The sequence below is a fragment of the Natator depressus genome, chromosome 3 (assembly GCF_965152275.1).
Source record: "Natator depressus isolate rNatDep1 chromosome 3, rNatDep2.hap1, whole genome shotgun sequence".
NCBI classification, from domain to species: domain Eukaryota; kingdom Metazoa; phylum Chordata; order Testudines; family Cheloniidae; genus Natator; species Natator depressus.
Genome location: NC_134236.1, coordinates 110,008,620 through 110,034,840, shown reverse-complemented (window position 1 = coordinate 110,034,840; position 26,221 = coordinate 110,008,620). Strand labels below are relative to the sequence as shown.

The window sequence follows — 26,221 nt, the reverse complement described above, 5'->3', positions numbered from 1 at the left end:
CTGTTACAAGTTTACAAACATAAAAATGACTAAAAAGATGCTTTTATGTATTCATATTTACTAGTAATTTTTCAAAGGAGAGAATGAATGTTTTCTTCTCCATTCATAAAAAATTGCTTTATTTGCATTACAAATGTTCTTTACCAAAGCAAAGTATTCATTGTTAAAATGACAAACAAAAAGTACTGAAGCAGATATGCTTAAATAACTTGTATTTACACAACAAACTAGCTATTCTCAATTGTTCATTTCTGTGAACGGAAACACCACTTAACTACATTATGTAAATAGGGGACAATTTCAAATGTATATACAAAGGGAGTACGATCATCCCAAAAAGTCAAAACTCTACCCATGCAAACTTCCATTCTATTCAACTGGTCAAGTTTGGAAGTAATGAAAGAACATAAAGCATTTGGGCAATGCCTTTGTAGCTTATTTCACCTCCAAATTTCCCTCAACAGAAACTCTCTCACATTGATGCAAAACTTCATGATTAGCTAGCAGCATGCCATTTTCCAATCCAACAAAAAATGAACACTGAGAACTTTTCAGTTTACCTTCAGACATACGTTGGTTTACATACTTAATACGTAATTTGTGTGCATTTTCAATATGAAATAAAAAGGTTTAAAAACATCTTAAGCACCAATAACCAACAAATGGATTTCATGGTAATATCAAAATACCCTATTTTTCTCATGGGCATGCACCTCTCCCAATATCTGTACTGTCAAAACTCATGAAAGAGAATTCACCTGTTAGGCTCCAATAACCCATGATAGCATGACTGACACACACATCAGGCTATGTTAACTGCCTAAGAAATGGCTTCCGAAATACAGCACAAACTTGCATTCAAAAGTCTCACATCCATGAAGTGACAATCCTTTTTAAAAAAAAGCTGACTTCAAGTGGGCTGCTTAGGATACTTCCACAGCAACAAAAAGTTGTCCAGCTGTACCTGTGCAAGGTATGGAACAATACTACAGTCCTGCTGGAATCTGAACATTCAGTCTCAAGGAATGAGATAATAGTTCTATTCAAACAAAAAGTTTTCAAATCTGTCAACATGATTTTCATCTAACTTTTTTTTAAATTTTGTAGAACACTAAAAAAATTAGAATCAGAAAGTAGAAGTGTTAACACTGTTTACTAACCTGCTGAAATCATATGCTTGTTTAAAGTTTGTTTCAACTCAAAACCAAACAAAAAATAGGAATTTAAGAAAGCTGAAGTATCCTGGATAATGACTAAATAGGAGTTTAAGAACTATAACATTTGCCAGAACCTAACCATCATCCCTAAATAAATAAATAGACTTTTAGGGAAGGTAATTGAATATTAAATGTTATCCAAAAACATTTTATCAAAAAAAAAAAACTTCAGCAAATGCATTTAAAACATATTTCACATTCTTGAATAACTCACATATATGTATGTACAACAGAATATAACAGGCTTTCAAAATTTACTTTCTAGGGTAGGATGCCTTCTATAGGATGCCCATCCTATTTGTTGGCTTTTTGAGATAAAAGTAAGGTCTACAGACTCTCAAAGGTCTGTTTTTTCCCATTTTTTTACTCACCTTACAAAGCTTTTGGTAACGTGGAGAAGAAACTGCCATCCTCTGCAAGCAATGCAACAAGACCACAACTTTCTGCAGAGATGTTCTCACCACAGCCATCATTTTAAGTTTGCCACACTTCTGAAGACACCTCGGAATTTGCATTATAAATGAAGAGTAACTATGATTTCCTCCTGGTCACTGGACTACGATTTGCCAGCTCTCTGAGCATGCTCGCTTCCAGGATTGCTTTTGAGAGCTACAAAGCTTTAAATGTCTCAAAGGCAAAGGAGGTTGATACAGCATAAGTTTCTCTCAATTGAAAACAAAAACCAAGAAAATAAAACCCTTTACAGATCCTCCTAGCCAGTATTTGCTCAGCTCAGCATGCATAGAGAAAGAACGAAGTTGTTGAGCAGCCGAATGTCTTCTACCATACTGGAATGCACTAAATAGCAGAGAAGATTGTTAACTGAAACATTAAAGCTGCAGAAACAAAACAGAATTCCCTTAGGAAGACAGCTCCAACATATCCCAATAGTTCTTCCCTTATAGCTGTTTTATATTGAGAGAGAGACAGAGAGAAAAATAGAGAGACAGAGAGAAAAAGAGAGAGAACACGAACATGGCATTCACTCCCTCACTCGGTAGAACTGTGTTCTCGCTCTCAGACTAAATGCAGCTCTGGCAGAGCTGTGGAGTGAGTGAATAACAGAGCGTGTTATCAATCTTGAGAGAAGAGCAGAGGGACACCTGCCCTAATTATATCAGCCATATGTTAAGGGCTAATAAATCATATACAGGCACATCTCAAAGCTAGATTATTAATACAAAAGGAAAGACTGCTGGGGACAAATCTCTTTCCTGTGAAAACTCTCCTAAAGCTAATTCATCCAAAGGGCTCCCAAACGAATAATTTCCACGCCAGTAAGCATGAATATTTTTAAGATGCCATTTCCAATTAGAATCTTTTCCTGAATGACTCATTAAGAAATGAAAAGAACAAGTGTGAGAATATGATTTTGGCAAACTGAAGATTTCAAGTCACGATCACGATCCCTAGACAGGGTCTCCACTGCCTTGAATCCTCAGAGGCAACACTTTGATGTATATTCACCATAAAGCAATATTATTTAAGCAAGCTATCTAACAGCAGAAATAAGACTCTACAATGTGGGAATTTTTTTTATACCTATAACATACTCCAGGTGTAATCCAACCAACATACGCAGCCATATTACAGCACCACCACATCCAGCCACGTCTTATTGCTTAGAGAGGTGAGTCAACCAAGACATTTTCATTTCTATTAGAGGTGCTGCCAGAACAAACATCCAAAAACATCAACACAGCAGGAAGCAAAACAGCCAGAGTTTTAGACTACACTGGACAACGTCACTGCCTCAAAACAGAGACAGATCCAACTTTGATTATAGCAGGTATGGCAGTCAATGCAAACTGGTAAAAAAAAAAAAAAAAATTAGTGTTCTAGAAACCCATCAAAAAACAGTGAGGAAAGAACACCCAGTGAGCAAAGCCTTTCTGAATTATTTTTACATTCATGTACATGGCTTCCACTATCATGGCATCCTAAAAATTCTCCAAATTAAGGGAGGGGAAAAAAAAACACATTGCTGATGGTAACCACATTGCTGAAAGAACAGGAAATGCACTGATACAACTACAATACATACCAAAACAGAACAAATATTAAATTAACATATTAATTAGAATGTTGGGTCTCAACCTGGGGCATCAACCCCCCAAGGGGAGTTACCAACAGGTCCAGGGGCTCTCAACCACCTTTTCTTTCTTTATGGATAGATAGGAGAGCAGATGAATGTCCAGAAACTATGGGAATTAAGAACATAAGAGCTTCCATACTGGATCAGACTATAGTCAACCTTGCCCACTGTCCTGACTCCTGCAGTGACCCATGACAGAGATTTGGGGGAGTATAGAGAACAGGCCAACTATGGAGTGACCCAGCACTGTCTTTTATTCCCAGTTTATGGCAGTCAGAAGTTTAGGTTTTACCTGAGCTGGGGGTTGCATCCCTGCCGAGCCTGGCTAATAGCCATTGATGGACCTATTTCTCCATGAACCTACCTAGTTCTTTTTTTAACCCAGTTATGCTTTTGGCCATCTCAACATCCCCTAGCAATGAGTTCCACAGGTTAGTTTTGCATTACGTGAGAAAGTACTTCCTCTTGTTTGTATTCCACCTGCTGACTATTAACATAGGGTGACCCCTGGTTCTTGTACTGTGTGAAAGGGTAATACTTCTCTATTCATTTTTTCACACCATTCATGATTTTACAGACTTCTTTCATATCCCTCATTAGTTGACTCTTTTCTAAGATGAACAGTCCTAATCTTTTTACTCTCTCCGTGTATGAAAGATGTTCCATATCCTCGATTATATTTGTTGCCCTTCTCTGAATCTTTACAAGTTCCACCATAACTTTTTTGAGATGGGGCAATCAGAACTGCACACAACATTCAAGTGTGGGTGCTCTATAGTCTGATATAGGGACATTATGGTATTTTCTATCCCTTTCCTAATAGTTCCTAACATAGTTAACCTTTTTGACTGCTGCTGTTCATTGAGTGAATGTTTTCAGAGAACTATTCATGGTGATTCCAAGATCTCTTTCTTGGATGGTAACAGATAATTTAGAACCCATCACTGTATAATCATAATTGGGATTATTTTTCCAATGTGCATTACTTTGCACTTAATGTTGAATTTCATATGCCATTCTATCAAGTATCAAGGGGTAGCCATGTTAGTCTGTATCCACAAAAACAACAAGGAGTCCAGTGGCACGTTAAAGACTAACAGATATATTTGGGCATTAGCTTTCATGGGTAAAAAGCCACGTCTTCAGATGCATGAAGAAGTGTATTTTTACCCATGAAAGCTTATGCCCAAATAAATTTGTTACTCTTTAATGTCATTCTGTTACTCGGTCACCCAGTTTTGTGAGATCCCTCTAACTCCTCACAGTCTGCTTTGGACTTAACTATCTTGAACAATTTTATATCATCTGCAAACTTTTCCACTTCAGCGTTCACCTATTTTTCCAGATTATAAATGAATACATGTTGAACAGCACTGATCTCAGTACAGATCCATAGGGGACCCCGCAGTTCACTTCTCTCCATTGTGAAAATGACCATTTGTTCCAATCCTTTGTTTCCCATCTTTCAACCAGTTACTGAACCATGGGAGGACCCTCCCTCTTCATCGCATGGCCACTTAGTTTCCTTAATAGCCTTTGATGATGAGAGAGCAAGTCAAAGGCTTTCTGAAAATCCAAGTACAACTATATCGACTGGATCACCCTTAGTCACATGCTTGCTGACTCCCTCAAAGAATTCTAATAGATTAGTGAGGCATGACTTCCCTTTATAAAAGCAGTGTTGACCTCCCCTCCCCCCCCAATCATGTTTATCTGCTAGGTGTCTGATAATTCTATTCTTGATTACAGTTTCTACCAATTTGTCACCCAGTGCTGAAGTTAGGTTCACTGGACAGTGATTTACAGGATCTCCTCTGAAGCCCTTTATAAAAATCAGAATTACGTTACGTACCCTCCAGTTATCTGGTACAGAGGCTGATTTCATTGTTAGGTTACATACCATAGTTAGTAGTTCTGCAATTTGAGTTCCTTCAGAACTCTGGGGGTGAATACCATCCATTCATGGGGACTTATTAGTGTTGAGTTTGTCAATTTGTCCTAAAACCTCTTCTACTGACACATCAATTTGGGACAGTACTTCAGATTGGTTGCCCAAAGAGAATCTCTCTGATGTAGGGATCTGCTCTGCAGTGAAGACCAAAGTATTAATTTAGCATTCCTGCAAGTACGCCTTTGTCATCTATTGGCCCCACTGTATGGCAAGTTTTGTGCTTCTGATATACTTAAATCATTTTTACTTTTAGTTTTTGCATCGTTAGCAAGTTGCTTCTCAAATTCTTTCTTGGCCTGCCTCATTATATTTTTATATTTTACTTGCCAGAGTTTCTACTCATTCCTATTTCCTGCATTAGGATTTGTCTTTCAAATTTTTAATAGATGCCTTTTTGGCTCTAATGGCATCCATTAATCTGCTGTTTAGCTATGGTGGCATTCTTTTGGACCTCTTACCATCTTTTTTGATATGGGGTATACGTTTATATCCCAAATTAAAGGATTAAAACTTTTCTTTGTAACGTGGGGTGATAGCATACAAGAGATTTGAGCCACTGAATTAGGATATGAGATCTGGTACACAGCACAGGATGAAGATGAGAATGGAGACTGCAACCAGTACTACATGCTCATTTTTAGACTGCAGCATTAGATATATTCTACAGAGCTAGAATACAATTTACCTGTTCACCTAGAAGATGCACACTTTTTTTCCAATGTCTAGCCTGACTGGATAGCCAATGTCTAATTTCAGGTTTAGTTTGAAAATCTAAAAAAATTAATACAATTATGTATCTATTATTAATCTGCATATTATCCATGTGAAAAATCTCCATATATCTTTCTAGTGCATCAGTCAGCATGGTATGGAGGCACCAATTAAAATTAATATTGAGGCTCTGATGAATTCACAGAACCTCAGGTATTGCATAGCTTTGAAGCAACCACGTTATACATTGCTCAGTTTTAAATGTTTCAAGTACTGGCATACTCCCTTTCAGACAGAGTGATCAGCTTGAAGAAGATTCTACATCCTTACCTTGGTTCCCTGCGAAGCAATCGGTTCTCCCCCCTTCTGTATACTCCCTTTTCTGAGAAATACGACAGCATGTAGGCATATGGGAAAACTAAACACTTACTGTCTTTAAAAACTGTCTTTACTTGCTTTTGTGTTTTTCCATTTCTTTATTCTCTGCTCACACTCTCTCCCGATTTTATTCTTTTATCTCCACCTTAAATATTATACATTTCTCCATCTTTGTAATTATTTTCTTTCCTCTTCCTGTTTGCTCTTCATTTTCCCATTACCAGGCTCTATCCCTAGCTCACCTCCCCCTCTTCCAGGTCTCCTATGCATACATCCCCCTGCTTATACCTGTGCTAATGCCAGCTTGCTCTGCTGCATCCTGTGTTCGGGATCCCTTCTGTATGGAGTCTGTCTATAGCCAGCCTTCTTCATTTAAGCAGATTCTTCTGCCCAACACCAGCCTCCTCTACCACAGCCTATGCATTGGATTGGATGGTCCCCCAACCATAAGTTCTTCCTCCTTGAACAATTTTAAAATAGATTTCCCAGCTGGCCTTTTGGCTTCCCACCTCATTCTCACCTCCTCATTTGACCATCACTACTGAATCAACTATTCTACTCACCAAAATGGCCGCTCCTCAAACTCATCTTCACTAAACACTGACAATGCGAATATCATATGAGAGCAATTTCCTTCTCACCTATCACCACCTCACTTCCAGGGCATAGCCCACCTAGCCTTCCATCCAGTCTTTTTGTAATCTCCCAGCCATCAGCACCCTTGATTTCCACACCACTCTCCATCCCCTTCTCTCAGCTCCTCTGCCTCCATTCAGTCCTTCCCCCAAAGCAGAATTATAGCAACGCATTCTACTCACTCCATTTTGACTCTTTTTCCCCCTCTTATCCTCCACAAAGTCTTGTTCCTTCAACCCCCTACCCTGACTTACATTCAATATCTGATGCTGCCACTTCCCTTCCCATGCCACTGAACACTTCTGGACTTCCCATGGCAAAATAGATTTCTTCCACTGCAAATCTGCCCTCTCCTCTTTCAACTGTACCATTTTCTTTGTCACCCATTTCATCCAACACACGCAAGGAATTAGACCACCAATAATAACAAGGTTGATGACTAGTTAAGTTCATTTTATCTATTTTAAAAAAAACAAACAAAAAACTTACAAATGATTTGGAACCATCAAATTATGCAACAGCTAACCTGTCGGAATCTAGTCATGTTACTCTAGTCCTCTCTTCTGTTATTTGTTAAAACCTCACTTGTGTCTTGTTTCAAATTAGATGTGTCACAATCTGAACCCCTTGTAAAGTGCTATTCAATCAGTGTATAGTTCTCCTAAAGTTTCTCTTAAAAGCAAGGACAGTATGAGCACAGCACATGTTTTGTAACCAATTTGATTTAGGAAATACAATGCCTTGTACATTTAAACACATGAAATTGTGAGATAGAGTTTCATGTTAATACCACAGCACCAGGGTTAAAAATAAAATATTTTGAATGTGAACAGATTGTGGGTCTGAGTCTGGAGTAATTTTATTTCTCTTTCCTGTAGGTATAACAAGAAAGACTAACTGTACAGTGCTGAAAGAAATATAAGATAAAAAACAAATGTCTGAAAACACAGGAATACACTTGGAATTATTACATCAATACAATAATATGAAAATCTATACTTTTAGAAGACTAATGATCATCAGAAAGTGAAAGTGACCTTGGAAGTTGCGGGGAGGGAATTTATTTCAAAGTCACTGAGTTATGAAAGCCTTTGATATGTACTATAGTTAAATCTTTCATATTTGAAAGGGAACTTAACATTATGTGTTGACTCATGGGTAGGTTAGGAGACTATGCTCCCTCTGCTGTGCAGTGCAGAACAGAGCACAGCCATGGTAAAGATAGAAAACAACAGTAAAGGGTGCTGAACTAAGGGAGGTGGACAGGTGGCTGCGCTTTAGCTTTCTTAGCCCCAAACAGTCACCTCTAGCTTCTCTGTGGCCACAGAACAAGAACTCTGCTCCTTGTGGATGAGAAGGAAGATCTCTGTTATTTTAAAAATGGAAACTTTGTACAACTACGGAGAGCTGATCACGCCTCGTGACACAGAGGCCAAAATAAGGGTTTCCTTCTCCACTGTCTTACCCCTGGTGTACTCATTTTCACCTGTGCAGAGGGGGTGTAAAACACTAACATTATGATTTAGCCTTTGAACAGGTGTAAATGACTACAAGACAATGTAGAATCAAGCCCTCCACACACCACACTATCTCAGATCCTTAACTCTCTGTTGTCCCATTTCAAATCCCTTACTTCGTATACAAATAGGAGATGTATTATTACAGTATTTCCCATCTGTGCTGAATTTATCTCCTGCTTTTGTGATTATTAACCATGGAAGGCTTTTTTTTCCCCTTTTTAAAGGAGAAAATGCTAATTCATGGAAGATAATTACAGACTACTATACCACCATGGTACAATAGTTACATGAACAGCCGCATATCTAGAGAGGAGTATTCTGATTGGCCACATTAAAGCATTGGCCATACTATGTCTGCTATATAATAAACTACTCTTTCCCTAAACTTTTGTTATCACAGATTTTAGATTAGTTAGTTTCATTTAAATTCAATATAGATATGCTTAGATCAATTGCACAACGGATTCTAACAAGCTCTTGCTCATTAAAAACTACTCGAGCACCATCAATTTAGACCATGAAAAGATATTACTCCAAACTTGGGGCTGGACTGTGTGGCGACCTATCTATTGTGCTTTCTTTCCCCACAGAAAGAAAATACATTACATTAGATGATAAAGGAAACTAACTGAAGGAGAAACAACATATTAAAAAAATTAGGAAGAAAGGGGGATAGCTGTGAAGGAAATTCACAGGATGTCAACAGGGCAACCAAAGAATCCATATTATTTCAGAAATCATTTTAACCATTTATCTCCTAGCACAAATGCAAAACATGGAAAATTATTTTAATCTAGTGGAATCCAACCTTTTCAGCCTGAGGCCCAAACATAGCATTACAAAGAGGTCAAGTGTCTCCAATCAACCCTTTGGTACATATTCTCTGCCCTGCTCTCTTCCAGTTGTGCCAGTAAGGCAGAGCCTGTGTCGCCCTCCCCACATATTCCAGTAAAGAGGCATGTTGGCTATGGAGAAGGGAAGTAGCTGGAGTGTGCTGACCCTAGGGGGAGTCTCCTGTCTTCCCCTCCCCCCACCATCCTCCTTTTGGCCTTTCCTGAATGGCTGTGTGAGGAAGGAGGAGCCATTCTTTGCTAGGTATTCCCCTAGGCCCAGGGGGGAATACCTAGCTTTCCCAGTCTGGCAAGGAAGTAGGCAATGGAGCAAGCAGAGCCACTTTCTCTTCTCACTCCCATGTAATGCAGCTGGTTACAAGCAGGGGAACTGCTGAGCAACAGTGAAGGGATAGCAACAACTCAAAGCACTCCCGGCTAACAACAGCTCTGCTGCTGGGGCTGCAGAGAAAGTGCCTAGAAGGAGGGGGGAGTGAGGGAGGCATCTGAGAAGGCATACCTGTGCTGCCTAGTGGCAGGGCAGAGTCAAGCACTTAAGTTAAACAATTGGGTGTAGCTAAGGGGGCACATTTTCAATTCATAATATACATTTTCTTCTTAACACAGCTACCCACCAGGGTCACAATTTAGAACCTGAGGGATGCAGACTGCCCAAGACAAAGGCTGGACACCCTTGCTTTAATCCCTAGTAAGGATTCTTATATTCCATTAAATCAATAACTTCCTCCATACCCATTGCCATTTTGAAATATTGTTTTCATGAATAAGATGCAGGATTTCCAGTTTATTAGGCGCCTTTTCCCTGTCAGATTCACAATAGTAAATGTGTAAATAGTAAATGTAAAAACACACACACACAAACACACTCTCGTGCTCTTACCTGCATCTGTTTTTTCAGTTCCCCAATACAGGTACTGTCCTCCAGAGCAGTCTCCCGCTGGGATGCATCTGCAAGGACATTAACTGTAGTTTCTGCCTCTTGCATCCACTTGAGAAAGCCCTCTAGATCCTTGACTAAGGCTTGCACTATCTTCAGTTCAACCTCCAAGGCATTCTGCCTATCACCAGCTCTGAAAGCACAAATAAGACAGGCATCTCAATTTTTTTTCATCAAGACATACCATATCATGTGAATCATAAATGCAGATACTGTAAGATGATCTCAAGATTCATTAAGATAAAACACTAAGAAAACTGTACAGACTGTTCCCACTTGTTTTCTTGTATGTTAGGTCATTGGTTCCTGGAATGCTGCATCTGTATCTATCATTCTGTACTGGATACATGTAGTACACCCAAACCCCTGGATTTGTGTGAGGAGGATACAAATTATTCAATAAAACCTAACATTTCCATCTATGTGTTATCATAATGGCTGTGTGACACTGCAAGTGTGAGAAGCCGTTACTGCCACATTTTGAATGTTTTTCTCACTGCTGTTAGCAGTAGCCCGTTGCTGTGAATGGAAACCATTTCCCTAAAATTGAATATACTTTACACATTACAGCATTGTGGAATATTGAATAGATGTACTTCATTTGCATTTGTTTAGGACAGCCAAATGACTTCCATACCCTAAAAATACAGGGCTTCCACAAACATAAATGGCATTTGCCTTTATGTGACAGTGTTGACTTCACACTAGCTGACAACAGCCCCCATTAGGGTGGAAACATCTAACTGTATTGACACATCTTGCCTTTGATAATTTTCTTGGTGAAAATCATTGAAATGTTGCAAAACCAGTTACCTCGAATGACCTTAATTTCTCCAAATTGGTGGCCTTATGCCCAGCATGACTGCCTCACACTGGAAACTAAAATAATGTTTGCAATTCCCTATACTGATAGCCTTTTGGTACCCTAGGAAAGAAGTGTCATATTTAACATCTGTGGGTTTTCTTTTCTCCCTGTGGTCAGGAGTACATACCTAAAGAATGTGCCAGATTTCAAAACTATAAGCCCAAAAAGATACTGGTTACAACATCCCTCGGCCCACACCGCTTCCCGCAGCCCTCATTGGCCTGGAACAGTGAACCGCGGCCAGTGGGAGCTGCAATCAGCCGAACCTGCAGATGCTGCAGGTAAACAAACCGGCCCAGCCCATCAGCGGATTTCCCTGATGGGCCGCATGCCAAAGATTGCCAATCCCTGTTCTAGCTCAAAAGGCCATGTGAACAGTAAATCAACTGATAACTTTTTGGTAATATTTGACAGAAAAGTCAATGGTCAAATCTGAGATTTTCCCATAATAGCAGCTCATAAGTAATAAGCCAAATTTAAATATTATGATTCAAAAAGACACTTAAATGACTGAAATTGCATTAAACAGACTTGAAGTATTGCTAACATTCAGTGGACAGATCAAAAAGTCAAATTTGGGGGAACCGGCTCAGGCCCATATCTAATAAAAAGCAAGATTTTGCCAGCCTCACTCACGCTGAATAGAAGCTTTGTGCCAAAGAGTAAACTCAAGTACTAGGATACCTGAATATCTGGCAGAATCTAGTCCAAAACAGACATACAGAAAGGAGAATTCCAGTGTGTGGTTTTCAATTGTATAACCACACACACTTGTGAGCTTATAGTGATGTGCTCTGGCATCATCATAATAAATCACAAGGGATAGTGTCAAAAGGCTGCAGAGCAAAGCTTCTCAAACTGTGGTCTGCGGAACACTGAGCTCCATTCAGGTGGTCCGCAGATACTTCACTCTAAGGCGTGCACCTGGACGGCCAGACATGAGTAAATAAAGGGCCACCCACTTGCAGGCATGGCTCCACTAATTAGGTGCCTAGACCCTGGAGCAGACGCACATGTAAGGTGAGGTGTGGCCTTGTGGGGAATAGGTGGGAGGTGGCAGGGGGCAGTGAGGTAAGAAGAGGGGGTGGGGGAAATTTGGGATGTGCAGGGCTGCGGAGGCCAGAGAAAGAAGAGACTTTCCCCAGCCCCAGGGCTGTGGCTGTCAAGGAGAGATGGCCCTCCTTCCCAGCCTCAGCTCTGTGGCTGCCATGGTGGGGGAGACAGGGAGAGATCCCCATCCTTCCCAGCCCCAGCTTCGGGGCTGCTGTGCAGGGGAGAGAGAGAACAACTTTATTACAGAAATGTAACAATTCAAAATTGTTTGTTAACATTTTTTAAAAAAAAGAAAAGGAGTACCTGTGGCACCTTAGAGACTAACCAATTTATTTGAGCATAAGCTTTCGTGAGCTACAGCTCACTTCATCGGATGCAGTCAGTGGAAAATACAGTGAGGAGATTTATATATACACAGAACATGAAAAAATGGGTGTTTATCATGCACACTGTAAGGAGAGTGATCACTTAAGATGAGCTATTACCAGCAGGAGAGTGGGGGGGTGAGGGAGAGGGGGAGAAATACTCACCAGCAACCACACACCACACAACAGAACCACTAACCCAGGAACCTATCCTTGCAATAAAGCCCGTTGCCAACTGTGTCCACATATCTATTCAGAGGACACCATCATAGGGCCTAATCACATCAGCCACACTATCAGAGGCTCGTTCACCTGCACATCTACCAATGTGATATATGCCATCACGTGCCAGCAATGTCCCTCTGCCACGTACATTGGTCAAACTGGACAGTCTCTACATAAAAGAACAAATGGACACAAATCAGATGTCAAGAATTGTAACATTCATAAACCAGTCGGAGAACACTTCAATCTCTCTGGTCACTCGATTTCTGACCTAAAAGTGGCTGTTCTTCAACAAAAAGACTTCAAAAACAGACTCCAACGAGAGACTGCTGAATTGGAATTAATTTGCAAATTGGAAACAATTAACTTAGGCTTGAATAGAGACTGGGAGTGGTTGAGTCATTACACAAAGTAAAACTATTTCCCCTTGTTTATTTCCCCCCCACCCCCCCAACTGTTCCTCAGACGTTCTTGTTAACTGCTGGAAATGGCCCACCTTATCACTACAAAAGGGCTTTCTCCCCCTTCCCCCGCACTCTCCTGCTGGTAACAGCTCATCTTAAGTGATCACTCTCCTTACAGTGTGCATGATAAACACCAATTTTTTCATGTTCTGTGTGTATATAAATCTCCTCACTGTATTTTCCACTGAATGCATCCGATGAAGCTTATGCTCAAATAAATTGATTAGTCTCTAAGGTGCCACAAGTCCTCCTTTTCTTTTTGCGAATACAGACTAACACGGCTGCTACTCTGAAACTCAACATTTTTAAAAAATCTCATTTACCCATCAGTTATACATAGCACAGTATGAAACTGAATTTGATGATGTTTTTTCAAAATATGGACCAAATAAAAGTGAGTACTTTCAGTAGGACTCTCATTGTATAGGCACATCTACCAGTAGCTGCTATCCGAAATGCTGCTACTAATTCAGTAAACTGTCTCTTCCCTTCAAGTCAGAACTAAACTAACACTCTCATAGTGTCAGTGGCAAAGTGTTCATGAAGAGGCTGCTGTTTAGAGGAGACATAAAAGCAAAATCCTCACCACTTGTCATTTTTGTATGTGTAGGAGTTTCCCTGTTATTTTGGCCAAAATTCTAACCTTGTACATTTACATTCAACCTCTTTACATTCTCCTTAAATTTTAAATGAAGGAATGAATTTTCTTCCCCTCCTTCCTGCTGTACTGTGCTGTGCAGTGTTTGCTCAATAGTATTAAACAGTTGCTGTGTTTGAAGCTACAGGTGGCTGAATTTCAATAGTGGCTGAAATGATCCATACATGCAAGACCTGATTTTAGAAACAAAAGAAGTTTCAGGTTACCAGTTCCCTTCAGGATCAAGCCCATGGTTTGTTCATTAGTTTATTGGCGCTCTGGAAAAGCATTGCATAAATGCAAAATAACTGTCATTCAAACGCAACAAGTCTAATGTTATATTTTTATAACTATTCTGTTCAAAGAAATATCACTTCAATAATCCCCATCTTTTAGAAACTAAGTGGTTCCTACACACTCCAAATTCCGGCTACTGCCATATAAACTATTGACAGAGCAGAACCCTTTAATTTAGCCCTGCCTCCATGGCTTGATGCTTCTGGCTCTAGATCTGGTGGGAATATGCCTGAACATTTATCTTCTTATTGAGGAAATAATAATGGAATGTTAATTCGAAGGATAGGGTGCTTGATAAATATGTTGTCTAATAACAACACAACACCCTCTAAAATTAAAGCAATGTAACTCAAAGAGAGTAAGAAATAAAGACGTCAAAGCAGCTAGGAAGTCTTGACTTAAAAATCATTTCCCTCTGTAAGAATTTCCTTCACAAGCAAGGGAGTAAGTTTAAAGGTGAAATAGCGATGAAAACAGAACAGTCTGGAAATAAAGGTGGCTTTCAAAGAAACAGACAAGCTTCAAAGTATACCTTGACTTTAGCAAAGCTTTTGATACAGTCTCCCACAGTATTCTTGCCAGCAAGTTAAAGTAGTATGGTTTGGATTAATGGATTATAAGGTGGATAGAAAGCTGGCTAGATCGTCAGGCTCAACAGGTAATGATCAATGGCTCAATATCTAGCTGGTAGCCAGTATCAAGCAGAGTGCCCCAGGGGTCGGTCCTGGGGCCAGTTTTGTTCAACATCTTCATTAATGATCTGGATGATGAGATGGATTGCACCCTCAGCAAATTCACGGATGACACTAAGCTGGGGGGAGAGGCAGATACTCTGGACCCTATCCCTACACCTCCAGAATGACCTATACAATTGGAGGATTGGGCCAAAAGAAATCTGATGAAGTTCAACAAGAACAAGTGCAGAGTCCTGCACTCAGGATGGAAGAATACCATGCACTGCTATAGGCTGGGGACCGACTGGCTAAGTGGCAGTTCTGCAGAAATGGACCCAGAGATTACAGTGGATGAGAAGCTGGAGATGAGTCAACAGTGTGCCCTTGTTGCCAAGAAGGCTAACGGCATATTGGGCTTCATTAGTAGGAGCATTGCCAGCAGATCGAAGGAACGTTTATTCCACTTTATTCGGCACTGGTGAGGCTACACCTTGAGTATTGCGTCCAGTTTTGGGCCCCCCAATACAGAAAGGAGGTGGAAAAATTGGAGAGAGTCCAACAGAGGGCAACAAAAATGATTAGGGGGCTGAGGCACGACTTATGAGGAGAGGCTGAGGGAACTGGGCTTATTTAGTCTGCTGAAGAGAAAAGAGTGAGGGGGGATTTGATAGCAGCCTTCAACTACCTGAAGAGGGGTTCTAAAGAGGATGGAGCTCAGCTGTTCTCAGAGTAAGGATCAATGGTCTCAAGTTGCAGTGTGGGAGGTCTAGGTTGGATAGTAGGAAAAACCATTTCACTAGGAGGGTGGTGAAGTACTGGAATGGGTTACCTAGGGAGCTGGTGGAATCTCCATTCTTTGACATTTTTAAGGCCCGGCTTGACAAAGCCCTGGCTGGAATGATTTAGTTGGGGTTGGTCCTGCTTTGAGCAGGGGGTTGGACTAGATGACCTCCTGAGGTCTCTTTCAACCCTAATCTTCTATGATTCTATGAATCAAGACAATTGACCCAGATTTGTAAGCCTAAGAACTGGTGCACTGGACAGGAGGATGAGCTGAACTTTACACCTAATTTCATCACTTCAGGAATGATGGCTGCTGCACTAAATTTTAATATCTCAAAACTTTCTGTTTGATTGAAATTGAGAGAAAGGACTATAGCAGGCTTACATTCTATCACTTTCATGCTATTTGAACTAAAGCTGAAAACATGTTATTAAGTATGCTCTTCATATTCCAGCAGCATGATTAGTATATCAAATGGTTTGAGAGTGATGATGTGGGTAACCTAGGAATTTTCCGTTTTTCAGTTAGAAGAAAAACTAGGGCTTATGTGGTGGCCTAGTGGTGATCCACATTGTTATAAAAAATACTTAGATACTTTTCATTTCATTCTCAGAAACTGTAAATCCAAAACTAAAAGAAAAGAGAGTACTCTACCCTGCACCATAACCACCTTTTATGACAATAAAGCAAGTGCAGTCAGACTCCAAGAGGAGTCCAAATCCAGTCATGAAAGGACAGAGAGTCTCTGACAAGGGTCTTCCAAGGTTGTGGAATCCATACTGGATGAACTTCAGACTTCCATAAAACTGCAGAAGTGACACTGGACTAAGGAGTCCATAGGGAAAAAAATGTGTGAATTCTATTAGTAAAGCCACGATCAAGAACAAGAAAATCATTCCCCTTTTAATTTTAGGCTCTTCCCAGCCCGGCCTGAACATTAAATTCCATCAACTTGTTTTTCAGATTCATACTAAAAATCAATACTCTGTGCAGGGGGGGAGAATGTGTCAGGAAGAAACAACTGGGATGCTGAAGACATGGAATGTAATCCATTATTGAAGCTGTGAAGATACTGATGAATTACCATAGTTTTAGCCCTTGAGTATAAAAATGTTATTAGCCACTGTACAGCATATCCAATTTACACCACATCAAACTGGAGGGCTCAATCTCTTTAATGTCAATAGCTTTAAAATTAACTGTTGAAAATTTAAAGTTCTGCTGGAATTATGTTTTATAGCTGTATTGTGATGCTATTCAGAACAGTGAGTCTTCCAGCTCAAGTAACTAAGGAGAGTCTTCCTGGTTTCTCCATGCATGAATACTGCCAGAACAGACCATGTAGCACTTCTAAAATGATATTGTAAGCATAAATCTTTATTTAACGCATAAGCCATAGAACTGAACTTTGAGCACAAAACAATCTCTCCCCCACCAATGCCCCATGTGAAATAAGCCTCAAATTGTATGGTATATATGGCCTAGGTTGCCAATCACATACACAAACGGAGATTTTTACTTCCATTCTTTTTTCATTTGGGCAATTACAGTAACGGCCATAGGGATGACCCAAAATCCCAAATCTGAATGTGAATGGGTGATCAAGAAAGGACCTGATCCATGAGATCCTCAACACTATGAAATGGCCCACACTATGGAAAAAAAACTGGGAGTCTCTGTCATAAACCAATGCCTTTTCCCACAGTGTGCCTGGAGCCACAGGAAGTTAGGTGCCCAAATCCCAGTGAACTTCAATGGGTTTTCAAACTCCTTTGAAAATTCCAGCATATATCTCAAGACACATCTAAAGAGGGATATATTTTTGTTCTCTCTCTCTCTCTCAAATCATCATGTAAGATGAGCTACAAAGTTTTATGCCATTTCAGTTGTCATCTCTGGAAATAACCAGGAAAGCATTTGTATATATTCCATGCCACATCAAAAGTGCAAACTACTAAGGTAGAGTTTTCCCTCCCAGGAAGAATAACAAGATTCTATATACTGCTTCCTTCATTACCTCTGATACTTACTGCATGCCACTGCAGTCACCTCCTCCTCTCCCATTAGGTCATAATGCCACTTATACAAAACTTTCATTATTCATCTCTCTTTTCTCATTCACTTTCAGCTACAAAAGCAGTTTCGTTGGTTGTCGTTATTTAAAAAGACTTTTTAAACACACTGAATTTTTCCCCTGATAATAATGATTCTCCCTGCTGAATCGTCATTAAATTATTGGGTCAGACAACTATCGTGTTTTAAAGCTTTTGATATTAAAAAAATATCAGTCATATACTACTCTTGTATCATTTGTCTGTCAGCTACTAAAAAAATATAAAACAGGATCTGAATGGAGATTTGATTACCTTTCAGGCAATATATACACATATATATGCACATATACATGAGTGGGACCATATTTTTACTGAAAGGAAGACTTTCAGCACCCAAGTAACTACATCTTTATCAGTGAGTGTAAATAAGTAAATTTCAAGCGGAGAATAATTTACTCTTCCTACAGCTCCTCAAGTTAGATACTCAGGTTGAAAAATAAAAGGTACCACATACGAGACCCACAAGAAATGACAAACTGGAGGCACTTCAGGAAAAGGATCACCAAGATCTGAAGAGGCTCATAGGAATTAACGTATGTCAGAAGACTGAACTGAATACATATAGACTCACAAAAAGGAAACTCGGAAGCCATCTATAAATATCCAAAGGTGCTGATTTCAAAGAAGGGAAAGAATTGTTCCAAATGTTGCAGACACAAATGGCTAGGGGCAAAGAAATAAGACTGAACGAAGGAAAAATTGTGACTCTACATCAGAATTTATTTAACAAGAAGATCAATACGTGTATGGAAAAGTCTTCCAGGGTCAGTTATGGGAGTTCCCATAATGAGAAATACTCAAAAATAGACTCCCTCTGATATATGTGACTGTTGAACAGTGATAACCCTACATGCTACAGAAAATGAATGGGATTACATGACCTATGAGGGCCTCTCATATCCATGAGTTTATGTCCAATATTTTGACTATTTAAAACTGCAAGATCTAGATTTACCATGTACAATATTTACATTCAGAGCCTTGAAAAAGTTACCTTTGATTCAGGTTTATCCAAGATGTGTTTAAGTGATCAGTGATTTCTTTCACCTTCCTTGTGTCATCATCACTGTAGTCCAGAAGAAGTTTATTAGAGAGGTCATTGAATGCAGCCACAGTTATGTCCCCTTTATGCAGTTCTTGTATTAGCAGCTAAGGAGAAATTTCAGAATAAGTCAATAAAAATAAACAAGGCATCAGAGCAACCTTAAAATCAAAGTCTGATTTCTTATATTTTGAATTTTGTTAAATTATTGCACACACAGACTATAAAATGTTTATGTGTATATTTTCTTGTCTGACGTAAATCCCCTATTATTAAGGCACTATAAATTTCAGTAGATGCTAATGAACTATTCAAAGAGAAATATGAGAGAAAAAACTTGCCAAAGAGAAAAAGGGACTAAACAAATTCTTTTCTGCATTTCATTGCCCATCTTTGCCAGCTGTTAAGCAAAATACAGAGTAAAAATAAAGATGAACTTCAAAATAGAAATATTTTTTCAAAAAGTCTGTTTTGTATAATTTTTCTCGCACTGTGTTCCACATAAAACCTCTAAAATATTATGAGACATGCACCTCCTGCCATTAAAAATGGGAGTAGCTGGAATTTTTCTTCAGGAGCTGTAGGCCTGCTCTCTTTATAGGGAATTATATGCCATACTTGGTAACCAAAGATCAGAAGAACATAATGTAGGCCTGCTTACAAACAAACCAATAATATGCTGCTGTACATTACATATTAACAACAGAGAACATAAGAGGAAAAGTAAATTTAAAAAAAGGTTTAACGTTAAGAGGACAAAGCTCAAACTGCAGAGTATATGAGAGAAGTGCATTATGAATGGCTATTCATAATGAGTGAATACATTAAATATATTTTTCCATAATCTAAACATATTTAGTCTAAACTCTTCATTTTGCATGCTTCACTCATGCTACATTATCCACCATGGTATATTTATTAATAAACATTTAAATTATGTCCTCTAATAAATAGTGAACCATTTTACTCCCACTGCAGATGGGTTTAACTCTGGTCCACTGCTCTAGCGTATCTGGTGGGCACTAACTCTAATATCCAGAAAGGGGGTTTAGGTGGCAGTACAAAAGTGAAAGGGGAATACTGATGGAGCTCTCATGCCTCCCTAGTTCTGGGTGCAAAGGATTGGAAATATATGTGCTTCACACAGTACAGGCACTGTTGATGCTCTTCACCGACAGAGAAGGAGCAAGGGCAGGAGACACAGTTCCTGAATCCTGGAACTCTGGGCATAGTCCCAGGACTGCAGGATTGTCCCCAAAAGGGGCAGGGGAGTGAACTTATCCTATCCCAATTATAAGCTTACTAACTATAGACTTATTCTAATTAAAACTAGATATATACAAACTATTTATGAGTTTACTTTACAGATTATGCACTGAAGGAGGACACGATCCCAACTCAGGCCATGCAGCAGTAAGAAGGAACTGGAGAGGCGTCAACCCACACCACCCTTTATGCCCTCGATCAGGAGCGCAAGGGAAGCTATTGCACATGTGTAGGTCAACTGACACTGCTCTGAAGTATTTCTGGACTCCAGCACATGGCATGCATGAGTACCCACATGTGGAATATACCCTCAAGGAGGACCAGCACTCAAGGAAGAATATTTGAATGCTTTTTGGAACATTTGATGAATTCTCACCATATTTTCTCCCCCCTCCAACCCAACTTTTATCCTAATCTCCTCCCCTTAGACTATTTTTTCTAAAATTACATACTGTCTCTATCCCTTCACTCCTCCACCCAGCCCAAGAACCCCCCACATTGATTGAGTTTCCTCCTCACTTTTGATTGTGAACCTTTAGTTCATCTTGTCCTACTCCTCCCCTAGCCCTCTCTATCCTTCCTTGCATCAGAGAGGCATGGCCAATCTCTGAGACACTCTCATGTCCTATGAAGGTAGCAACCAGCTCTGAGGCAGTTGGATTTGCTAATGTACTACAATGGATTTACTGGAATATCAAAAGCAGGGAACCTGATGAGGGATACATTTATTCAAAGAGGTTCATAATAAGAGGTCCTTAAAGGACCTTGCACTCTGCATTTGGGGTGACAATTCAGGTCAATTTTGGAATCAGTTGGCCCATCTCTAATAATTACTTCCACTGTCTCCAGTATGGCTAATAAGTTGCTGTGAAGTAACATGCACTATGTTCAGTGATTGTATGATAAGCTTGTGTCAGCACATTGCATTAATCCTGTGCTTAAGTAAGGGAATTTATTAGATGGAGATATTAAGTGAATGTGATACAAATATATCGGTTATATAAACATATACAGACACACTCGCACACGCACCATAAACTCACTACTTTTCACCAAACACGACTCTCGGGAATTCTGAACAAAAATAAACGTGGCTATTTAGAATATATAATTATATACAAACAGAGGTATATACTCAAGCACAGAGAACCTGTCAAAGGATGTTATCAATATTGAATCATATACTTCTAAGTCAGAGAAGACCTTAGGCTGACCCAATGACATCATACAGCCTGAGGAAGGAATTAGGAAGCATGAACAAATCTTACTTTGTTTTCAGAGATCTGTTTGATAAGTGTCTCTTTAGGAGCCTGCAGAAGCATGTGCAGACGGATATCATACTGTCCTACGATTTGTTCCATTTCTTGCCTCTGCTCATCCCACTGCATGCTGTCAGAAAGCATGTATTTTAGCTGCTGCTGCCGTACCTCCACACCATGCTGAGTATTGTCCCACTGGTTCTTGACCTTCTCTACTGCAAAGGAGAATGCAGAAAGTTATAACCTGAAGTTCACATCCACTAGCCAGGACTTCCTTATCTATTGTTTCCTGTGACCACCTGAAATGGAGCAAACCATCTGTATACAGAGCTGCAGCAAGACCAATAAAAATACTTCTGCCGCATATCAGGAGTATTCATACTCGCAGAGGCAAAAGAAAAGGGCAAGTGGCTTTACAGATTAGCCAATGGGTAAACGATAGTGAACAGGATTAGGAAGACTGTTTTTATTAATGCATATATAGTCTGTCCAGCACAGTGATACACAAAATAATAAAGTGTGGATATAAGGCCACATCTACACTAGAAAAGGTTTGTCAGGATAACCATTGATAGCTGGCTAACCCTCCTAGCAAAGAGAGAGCTTACAACTGCAAAAAAGTGCTTGTGCCAGTATAGCTTATACTGGCCTCTTGATTGGACATACCGGTCAATACGTTTTTATGCAGGTATAACTGCCTCCACACTAGAGTTTTTGCCAATATAGAAATGTCACCCAAAAGAAAAAATAATCACATCCCTAATCTACATTACTATACCAAAAAAAGTTTCTAGTGTAGACTTGGCCTAAGTAGCTTTTACAATAATATACAATCATCATTCATTACAATGTATTTCCTTCAAATATTACCAGTCCAAGAGCTGTCAAGGAGATTTAGCTATGTTGAAAGTTAAAAGGGGTAGTAACAAACCATTCTGTTACTAGAACTAGAGGTAAACAAAGAAAGAAAGGTCAGATTTTCCGACTGTGAAATTATAAAATGTCCTATTACTCTAGAATTTTGACCAGTTTTCATCATACTTTGAAGAAATATTTTCCTTTGCATTTAGAGTAAAGCTAGGCAATGTTCAGCACTAACTAACTATACCAGCCTAAGTTACAGGAGTGGCTCATAATAAGGTTCATACAGAACTTGGTTTCAGCCTTAACAATGAGGAGACTCATCTCTCCTGAACACATTTAAATCCTGCCCACCTTGCTCACACAAATAACTCTCTTAAAATCAATTTAAGTAATAATTACCAACGAGTTATGTAAATAAAGCCTATAGTCAGGAGCATATTGTTCCACTGCATTTTTAAGAAATCTATATAGAGTTTTACTTATATATTGATAAGATATAGTAATTGGTAAGATATGGTCTCTGTTATTTATCTACATGAGGCATATTTATTTATTTGATATTGATAAGATATAGTAATTGGTAAGATTGGTAAGATATGGGTCTCTGTTATTTATCTACATGAGGCATATTTTATTATTATTTTAAAAATAAAAACTCTTTCAAATCGATTAGGGTTTCTATGGACAGATTTAGAAACTTTTGTGCATAGATAGGAAAACCACTGTCACAGCCAACCGAACAGATAACAAAGTTCGGCAGTATCTGCACCAATTCTAAATGACATGGTAATTCTATTACAGTCCTTGCCATTTTCCTTCAGTACTGCTACTTCCATCACCTATGGATAGTATTGATTACATTGTTCTATTGTATATCACGCTCCTGAGCGCATCCTGAGCACGGCTTTTATAGAAAAGATTCGTACTTATAATAATAGTGCCTCATGTACATAGGACAGATTTTTTTTTCGAAAGAAAAATCTTGTGTACTTATTTCCTTTCTATTTCTAATGCTGTCTATTTTAGGTACTTACACGACCCCAGCTACCATAATATCTGAGCAACTCACAATCTTTACTGTATTTAACTTATAATACCTCAATCACCTTTGTTCTGATCTGTGGAAAATCAAATGGCCTGTGTTCAACACAGATAATAAATAATACTAAGTATGCTTGATTCTAATTTATATTTGTTTATCAGCTCCAGCGGTATTTATTTTGCTGTTAAACAGATATAAGTGGGTATCAAATACACTTGGGTACTCAAGTCATTTTATTTTCCACATCTGAACAAAGGCAAAGAAAAGGGCCATATTTAATTTAATGGCACTTGTATGAATTCTAATCCCATATAAATGATTTCAAAGTATTCTAAACCATCCGTTCTCTTATCTGCATGAGGGCCTCTTTACTCATCCTTCACCAGTAAGAAATGGTACACTCAGCTTCACAACTCTCTCCCTGAAGAATGTTGACAATAACTTGTACCAGAAAAGCTATTGTATTGGTACATAAAATGTACTAGAGTCATCAACTGCAACCTGAGAGCAGCTTCAGGATGATTTCAGAATGATTTCAGTAGTGCTAAATTAGAGCTATGAAGAAAGAGCTCCAGCACCCCTAACAGAAAATAGAAAAATGTTACTATATTGGATAAATGTTAGGTTCAAAAGCAAACAGCAGTTGCTGATAAAAAAATCAGTGATTTCATTAAAACAGCAGAAGCAAAAACAACAGAAGTGAAAATGGTGTAACATTCTGCACTGGCGAATGTCCTGAAGAGGAGAATCTGCAGAGCATTCAGGTCTCCTCTGCAAACCTAGCTGAAAAAAACTCCTGAGACAACTATCAACATTGGCTGTCCATTTAAACCAGGACCCAGATTTTTAAAAATATTTAGGCATTGTGGCGCTTATCGTTGCAATGCTTAACTTACTTAGACAACTAAATCTCATTTTCAAAAAGGACTGCCAATAGGATTTATGTTACTAAGCGTCTAACTCCCTTTTGAAAATGAAATTTAGTCTCTTAAGTCAGTTAAGCGTTGGAACATTGAGTGCAGCAATGCCTAAGTAGCTTTAAAAATCTAAGCCCACCTCACTAGCTCTGAAGTTTTTATGGCACATTATTATTACAGATAAGAAATATCCTTTCCATATTACAGATCAAGACATTTCCCCCCGTTATATGCTCAATTTAACCCTCCACTCTTTATCTCTATTAAAGATTCTTTCCACTTTCAACACACAACTCAATTATCTTGGCTTTTTCTTTTTTTCCTCCTATTCCCCAAACCCAACAAACAGGGACAAACACTATCAGAGTCTTTATTGCCCTCAGTTACAAAGTGTTGAGAACACAGCAGTTCATAATGAAATAAACAATACATTAATTCCTTTATACCACTGAATATGATGAAGAGAATAAGCAGGAAGAATTTTGCAAGCCATTCTCAAGCTTTCATGAGCTACTCTGTACTGAGGTATCCAAGGTATCTCCCCTCCTTCCCCCATACTTAAGAAATGGACAGTGAAGAAGCAGGAACATTTTAATTAGTGATTAGTGATGAGTGTTTTTAAATAACACTGGGAAACTGAAAGTCACTTGACTGTTTTGACTGCTAAGTCCAACATGCATACAAGCTAGTCTGCTATAATTAGGGAAAATGTTCATACTTTACTAAGAAAGAAAATAAAAGTTTATTTTAGTACAATGAAAAACTGATTATGCTTGCAAAAAAAATATATATATACACATATATTAGGGAGAACTTACATTTTTCTGTGATCACTGTCCTAACATCTGAACTGGAAGTTTTATTTTTCAAATTTTGAGCCAAAGTAAAAACAGAATCCAGCTGAGGATGGCGCTGTTCTAAATCCTCCTTTGTTATCTGTAAGAATCAATATTCGATTTTTTTTAATTACAAAATGCAAATTTTAACATTATAAAAACATTTTCTGGACTACATGCAGTTATGAACTTAAGACAGATTGTGCTTGTAGACAGCTGGTCCCATCTATATTTTACAAGTATAACTTACTTTCAGTGTCACAGTATCATAAAGCTACTTATTTTGATTGGCTATTATTGAAGATTCTGAAGTGCAGATTAATCTATGTGAGCTACACATTAATTGGAAGTGCAAAACAATATTTTCGGCTACCTCTTTTTTCTCTTTTGTAAATTAGTTTCTCACTACAAAACCTAACAAAGCTATTACTAAAGAGTAATTATTATTAAAGGGGAAAAAGAAAATCAGCCTGTTTGAGGTAATCAAAAATGTCTTGTATCCAAAAATGTGAGTATAACATGATTTTGGCAAAGTGCTGACTAATTACTATACCAAGATGTAATGAATGCTATGAAGTTAAAAGAAAATCTTAACTTCTCTAAAGCTACCATACACTTCAAAAATTCTGACATTAGAAGTCACAATACAATGAGTTGCTCAGGGTTTGCCTAGTTTTTGGTCATATTTTAACTCATATTGATTAATGTACAGTTAACATAAGTAAAATGATCACAAATGCTAATGTAGACTCACAGACATCTATGCCCAGTCCTGCCTCAGCCCCAGGTGGACTATGATCAGGAACAAACATTTGTGAGTGTCTAACACTAGCATTTACAATCGTTTTTCTAATTTAAAATTAAATGGAAATAAATTAACTTTGTATTATAATACAATCTAAAATACCCTTATATTGCACAGATAACAGCATAGCTTTCTAAACTGACCAAAAGCTGATGTACTGACTTTCAACAAAAGGCATATACCAGCAAAAGATTTTGGTAGTGCCCCTACACATATTCACTCTACATACAGCACTTTCTCCCCAAATCAGAAGGTCTAGGCATAAAAACAGTATGGCCCTGGAGATGTAGGACACCAAGGGATTAACAGGGGAAAGAAGAACAACAATTTTAGAACTACAGTATATATAACAGATTTTTATTTCTCAAACAGTCATTTTCAAATAATTTTCACTAGCTGCAGTAAAATACAATGAT

The 26,221-nt window shown here is 38.7% G+C and overlaps 1 protein-coding gene across 3 annotated transcripts in view; it reads right to left on the bottom strand.

Annotated features, from left to right (window-relative positions):
• UTRN (utrophin) overlaps positions 1-26,221 on the bottom strand; it is a 594,030-nt gene that overhangs the window by 303,550 nt on the left and 264,259 nt on the right. The window contains exons 50-53 of one of the 3 annotated variants that reach the window (XM_074948548.1): positions 24,983-25,100; positions 21,351-21,556; positions 18,769-18,923; positions 10,240-10,429 (exon numbers count right to left, since the gene is read on the bottom strand). In XM_074948548.1, the coding sequence (XP_074804649.1) occupies positions 10,240-10,429; positions 18,769-18,923; positions 21,351-21,556; positions 24,983-25,100 (669 nt within the window). Of the gene's footprint in view, positions 1-1,588; positions 1,909-2,759; positions 2,811-10,239; positions 10,430-18,768; positions 18,924-21,350; positions 21,557-24,982; positions 25,101-26,221 lie in introns of those variants that run through there. The other 2 variants (XM_074948550.1, XM_074948549.1) reach the window with 2 other exon arrangements.